General features: G+C 38.1%; 1 protein-coding gene across 5 annotated transcripts in view; it reads left to right on the top strand.

The window, feature by feature from the left end:
- The first annotated feature begins 340 nt into the window (after nucleotides 1-340).
- The window catches only part of mroh1 (maestro heat-like repeat family member 1), a 45,819-nt gene continuing 39,308 nt past the window's right edge, over nucleotides 341-6,851 (top strand). For 3 of the 5 annotated variants that reach the window (XM_059010424.1, XM_059010420.1, XM_059010419.1), the window contains exons 1-4: nucleotides 341-457; nucleotides 2,591-2,712; nucleotides 4,633-4,778; nucleotides 6,681-6,812. In XM_059010424.1, the coding sequence (XP_058866407.1) occupies nucleotides 2,691-2,712; nucleotides 4,633-4,778; nucleotides 6,681-6,812 (300 nt within the window). In that variant the 5' untranslated portion in view covers nucleotides 341-457; nucleotides 2,591-2,690. Of the gene's footprint in view, nucleotides 458-477; nucleotides 633-1,673; nucleotides 1,770-2,590; nucleotides 2,713-4,632; nucleotides 4,779-6,680; nucleotides 6,813-6,851 lie in introns of those variants that run through there. The other 2 variants (XM_059010423.1, XM_059010421.1) reach the window with 2 other exon arrangements.

Genomic DNA, 6,851 nt, shown 5'->3' with positions numbered 1-6,851 from the left:
TTCTTGTCTTCTTTTATTATTTTTGTCAATGTTTTTATTCATGTGAAGCGCTTTGTGGCAATGTTTTATTATTATTATCATTATTATTATTATAAAGTGTGCTCGCTCACTGCGGGTGTACAAATTCAAAGTATCTGGCACTCATCTTTATATCTTTCTAATCCCTGTGACTGCAGGTGAGAAGCGTACTCTGGTTGCAAATACATTACATTTTGGTGTGGAAGATACCGTTTCTGCACAGTTTTTTTCACCACCAGTATGGCCGCACCGTGCTGTGGTTACGTTACATGAAAATCCTCAATACCCATCTCGCAGGACCTGCTGATGACACGCCCCCGTTTTGCGTTACTTCGTCATGGCACGTGATTACTAAGGCGTGTTTACCTGGAATGCAGTTTCCAATGCTGAGATGTCGGCTGCAAGGAAATGAGCCAGAACTGTACAGTGTGGAAGTGTGGTATGCAAATCTATCGTTTAACTTGATTCTAAGAATTTGACATTGCTTGGATTTCCAGCGCACATCTAGAAAATAAACAAATACATACAATTACAAAAATATTGTTTTGCTGGGGAAGCCGCCAACCAGGAAATAGAGGAGAATTAACGAGTGGGTGTTGTGCATACTTTGTGAGGTAGGATGGAAGCGAATCTGCTGCATTGCAACAGCCGAGCGACTAAAGAATAAAACACGCCTTATGTCATGTTCGTATCAGGGGAATCGTAGTTGGCAGATGGTTAAATTCGTACACTAGAATTGTTCAGTAACCATCAAGCAGTAAAGCTCCGCCTCTCGTTGTTGTTATTTGTTACCATATACCTGTAGACGTATACACATTATACCAGTATTACCAGTGTTGTATGGCCGTGTACATAAAACAAACGTGAACCTCGTCGTATTTGGAGAGAGCAGGGTTGCTTCAGGGCAGGTATGATAGGCCAGCAGTGCAAAGTAACTTCGTGGGTGCTTTTACATTTGTGAAAAAGTAAGGCGCTTTAAAATATTACTACAAATAAACTGCAGTTTGTTAACGCAATCTTTTAGTAGTGAAGAACAATGTGAGTACTATTAAGGGACCATGTACTGTAGACAATTCTACTAGTCGTAGTGAAAAGTTACCGTGTCCAAAGTATAAATCGTACAGTACTATATTAGTTACTTTTTGGCATTTTAAACCCAAACGCACTTGGGGAAACTAGGTACAGTGCTCTGAAATCCATAAATACTATGCAGGATCTTTTGTAATTGTTAAATAAGTCATTGTTATTGCTGCTGTCATCTGCAAAATACTATTAAGCCTTTCATGCACGACATAATGAAAATAATAACAACGCCACAAAATGGTTTGGACACATAATAAATATATTTTTCATTGAACTTTTTTTTCAATTTATATATGGGGAAAAATGGCATCCTTGTATTAGGCTATCATGCATTTGCATCTTCCATATGCCCCCATATAAAGACTGGAACGTTTTCTTTTTTGTTTTTTTAAACCCTCCCCATATGGAACATGAGGTCTCCTTGCATGAAAAGGTTAACATGGTACTGCCAGCCAGACAGGTAGAACTGTGATGAATGTACACTTACTGGCCAGGACAATGACCTGCTACACAGTATAGGTCCCAGTGCCTATACTGTGTAGCACAACTCTCACAAGGCTTGTATGTTGTAGTTCTAGTGGATCAGTAGTGGTTAGGGCTCTGGACTCTTGACCGGAGGGTTGTGGATTCAATCCCAGGTGGGGACACTGCTGCTGTACCCTTGCAAGGTACTTTACCTAGATTGCTCCAGTAGAAACCCAACTGTATAAATGGGTAATTGTATGTAACAATAATGTGATATCTTGTAACAATTGTAAGTTGCCCTGGATAAGGGTGTCTGCTAAGATATAAATAATAATAATAATAATCACATGACTGCATACATTTACTAAAAATACATCAGGTTTTTCTAATTTCAGTGTTTTGGCAGTCATTTTAGTTTTTTGTTATATTTTAAGCAGTACAACGGGAATGCAACAAGGATAACAAAAACAAACAAACAAAAACAGGTAGAGTGCTACTGTAATTACAAGTTATTTGAGTTGCTGTTACAGTTGCACCCTGATTGTAAAAACAGGTAGAGTGCTACTGTAATTACAAGGTATTTGAGTTGCTGTTACAGTTGCACCCTGATTGTAAAAACAGGTAGAGTGCTACTGTAATTACAAGTTATTTGAGTTGCTGTTACAGTTGCACCCTGATTGTAAAACTTATTGCATTCTTGTTATTGTCAAAGTAGGTCTGAAATGTGCTCTCTGGCCATTGAACATTGCAGTGTGTTCCTGGAATGGCCCTGTTTGCTGATAACCACTGTCACAATTGTGTCATTTTGTATAACTGCATATTCTACTATTGAGTGTTCGTACGTTTATGAGCAGTACATGTATACATTTATAAAAGCATGTTAACCTGACTGAGGAATGTACTTAAAATGAGTCTTCATGTTAATGTTTTTTTGGTAATTTGTTATTTATTATTATTATTATTATTATTATTATTATTATTATTATTATTATTATTATTATTATTATTATTATTATTATTCCAGATTGATTAACACTGGTCCCCAGGAGGCTGTGCAAGGGAAAATTGAATATCCTTTTGAGGTGTCTGATGTTCTGAATATCTTCAAGCCTCTGTACGCCAAAATGGAAGACATGGAGGTTGAGAGTAAGTTGTATTTGCAGTTCTGTATTGCAATGTAGTTCTTTAAATGTGTTTTTTCAGGTTGCCCCAGTATTTCCCTTATAAAAGTGAACAGTGAAAGCATGGTATAGCATAGGAAGGCATTGTAAAGACCAGCGAGCTATGGTAAAAAATGTAAAACTACGGTAAAGTACTGTAAATGCATAGTATAACGATGGAAAAAGACTGGTAAAACTGCAAAAATAACATGCAAAAATACCGTGGTAAACGCTTATAAATCTATTATTACTCCCAAGCGAAAACAAGAAGGATTTTGATCATTAAAGTGATCATAATGCAGTTTGTCTCAATGTATTAAGATAGAATGGATTCAATATTTTACAGTGCAGTAGTTATGTGACATGCCCAGTTAACAGTTTACTTTTTTGTTTATTTCTTTTTGGGAGTGTAAAAGAGCGTGACCAGGAGCTTCTCATGTGCAGACGGGGATATTTATTTTTAAATTTATTGTAGGCCTACATCTTTTGGAGTTTTTTTTTGTGTTCTTCACCAGCGATCTCCAACCCTGGTCCTGGAGAGCCCCAATCCTGCAGCTTTTATAGGTGTCTTTACACCATCAGTGGATAAAGATCTGGAACACCTGTTAATCTTGACTAATTAAGCCAATAATTGGTGCAATTGAGTAACTGAGAGCTTGGTTGAAACGAAAACCAGAAGACCCTGCAGCGCTGTAGGACCAGGGTTGGAGACCCCTGTTCTTCACTAATGTGTTCTTCAGAAATATCTTCAGACTGATTGCATTTCCTCAGGCTGGGTTTCTTTTGCTTTGGGTTAGTGAGTAATGCACAAACCGAGTCTTCGGATTGAGCTCTCCACAGAAATCAGGTGCTGGTAATCAGGAGAGGGTCACTGGTGCTGACTGGGCTAATTTACCATTTCAAGCAGCGGTGTTAAACTCCAGTCCTCAGGGGCCGCCGGATCTTCTGGTTTTCATTCCAACTTAAGCTCTCAATTAACTTAATTGATCTAATTTGTTCAATTGGACATATTTAATAAGGTATTTTACAGTTGATGAGTTCAAAAATGCACTTGATTCAAGGTACATGACCTATGAAACATTCTGAAGCCTGGAAAGAAGTTACATTTGTCCAATTAATGAAATAATTAGACCAATTAAGTAATTGAGAGCTCCGGTGGAATGAAAGCCAGAAGAGTTTGACAGCCCTGATTTAAACTGAAACAAGTGAAGAAACAGCTGTTTGGATTTACGGTGATCACTGCAACCCACACTAATCCAAGCAGCTGTTTCTTCACTCGTTTCACTTGGAATGGTAAATTCGACCAATCAACACCAATGATGCTCACCTGTGGAGAGCTTGATCCGAATACTCAAACAGTGGGTTTGTGCAGCTCTGCTTTAGGTTGTTAATTAGACCAGTTTAGCTTTCTTTGGTCTGTAGACAGGGAATAAGATTCTTCTCTGAATTGTATGTACGGTGACCTATTCTGCCTCTGAATATTTTTTATTTTGAGAATGCCTGGTTCATTTGCAAGTGCTAAAAATTATTCCCACATACCAGGTTTAATGTTTGAGCAATGTTAATTTACAAATCATTCTTTGCATGAGTGTTAATAGATCATCAGGTATACTCTGTTTGGAAAGTTCATGAATACCCTTTTAAGTATCCTGAGGATTTTATTTTCCGTAAGAGTGTGTCTAATTTAATGGAACAGCAGAGTTGTATTTTACAACAAACTTGTCTGCCAACACCATTTAAGAATTCCCTGATGTCTGTCAAGTGCACTTAAGTCAACTGCACACTTTATAATCTATGACACTTGCTGTGTATATATATATAAAAAGGTTGTGTTGCTATCTGTTTAAATGTTGGGTAGCCCTATTTTGAAATGCTCTCTTAAGCTTCTCATCCCCTGCTTGTTCAGGAGTGTCCCTTGCTCTCATGGATGCAGCGAATGACAAGGATCCGCTGGTCCAGGAGCAAGTCAGGAAGTCCATGCTTACCTTGGGAGAACACCAGCCTGACAAGATCCTCAGCATGTGCCAAGACTACCTGGTTAAGCACCCCAAGGTGAGATCTTGGGCCAGATTCTCAAAGCTTTTACTCCACTCTTTAATTAGCTCCTTATGATTCTTATGAACTCTCAATGCATTTGGTCTTCATTTTGTAACATTAACGTGATTTTTTTTTTTCCTTTTTAAAAAATAAAAAATAAATAAAAAATAGGAGTTCATTAAAGAATGGAGGTAACATTCCTGGCTGTTTTATACTGTTTAGGAACCAGGTTCTGTCAGAGCCCCCTGATGGGAGAAGAGGGACTGGCCACTGGTTTTCTTTCAGTGCCTTTACACTTGAAAGCCTGAGCTGAGCTGGCTTAGGGTTAATTAAATGAAAAGATTCTTCTCATCTGAGCCACCTGTCTACACCTGAGCAGTGCTGTAAGCCGGCTCTGGTCTGCAGAGTTTTCTCCAGCGCTGTTGAGCGTAACGGGCCTTTATGTTGTTACCTGGAAAAATGATGCTGTATTCAGGCCGTTACTCTGTGTTTTCAGTTTGCGTAACGGCCAAAAAATAATAATAATCCTGTGAAACGTTGATTATTCCTGTATGTGAGGAATTGGTTTGCTTAAAATACTTGTTTCATCTCTCAATACTCTTCAATGGGTTGGTTGTGACAGCATGTTCTTTAGTTTGGTGCGTGTAATGTATGCGACACAGAGACGAGATTGAACTTCACTGAACTTTATTAGCACATTCCCCTCTGTTGACGGATGAGACTAGGTCCTGGGTGCGCCCCTGATACACAGCTCTGTAACAACCAACACCACTGCAGATCTTTATTACACCAGAACTACGTCCCCTCTCAGACTTTCATTTAGTTTGCCACTGTGGCTAAAGTAACTTAACATTGTTTAGCCACACTGGAAAAACTTTAGCCACTTAACAATACTATAAACAAGTTATGAACATACTGTTTCAGCAAGGCAAAAAGACGTGTATTTTATTTGAAAACACATAGATATTTACCATATAATGCCAGACCCTACCATTTACAATACACATAAATATTATATTTAATTTGAACTATAACTCTGATTACCATTTAATAAATGCCAAACTTAGTCTGATGTTTAATAAAAATAAAAAAAATAATGTTATTAGGATTATACACCCACTACTGTGTTTATAAAAAAAAAAAAAAATAATAATAATAATAATTTTACCGTGTTCTTTCACTTGTCCACAGCCTCCTTTTCAAGGCGATGGAGGAGGTTAAAATCAGCCCCAGCGTTTTTTGTCCGTAGAAACCATCTTTCTTTTTCCTGCCGTGTCGACTCACATGTAAACTGCACGACTCGCTGCGGACCAGGGATTAGTGTGTACATGCTGCGTACGTGCCTAATCACGCGAGATGTGATCAAATTCAGAAACAGCTTTCTTGGTTGTACACGTCATTGCACTTGATACAGTACCGTATTACACGTAGTCAGTTTTCACCAAAATGATTCTTATAAGCGGATTGCTTGATTCTTACAAGCAGAGTATTTTACATTGGTTAGGATAGGAATGATTTGGTCCCAGTGGTTTTGATCACTATATGTGGTTGATTCTTATATCAGTAATTCTTATAAACGGAGTGCACTGTAGTTATTCATTTCTTGTAGCTGGTTAAAATGCACAGAAAGCTAGTGGAGAAGTTTGTGCTTCAGTCATTAGATGTGTTGAGATCACAGGTAAATAAAAGAATAATTAACAATATAGTATCCTTGGTCACCAAACATGATGTGAAGCAGAGCTGTTATATTACATAGATATTTTAATGATTGTTTGGGGGATTTTACTGTTAAATGTTAAAGTGTGTGGTTGCTAACCATCAAGTTAATAAGGCCACTCATTGACAGTTGAAAGGGGCTAATTTAATTTGAGCTCTTCTCCCTGCAGAGTGTAATTTGTATCGTCTCCCTGTCCACAGCTGGTTATGAGGCACCGGGTTATTATACTGCAGACCATTGAGATGGTGGTGAAGAGCAAGATCAATGATATTAGCATTCCAAAAATCAAGAGCACCATTTCTTTGGCTTCGGGTGAGATGACCAGATCCAAGGTAAGGCTGTCCTGATCCTTATACAGCTCTGAGGTGTTT

This window comes from Acipenser ruthenus, chromosome 3 (assembly GCF_902713425.1).
Source record: "Acipenser ruthenus chromosome 3, fAciRut3.2 maternal haplotype, whole genome shotgun sequence".
NCBI lineage: Eukaryota > Metazoa > Chordata > Actinopteri > Acipenseriformes > Acipenseridae > Acipenser > Acipenser ruthenus.
Note: the sequence above shows the minus strand (reverse complement) of the source record. Positions and strands in the feature narration are given on the sequence as shown.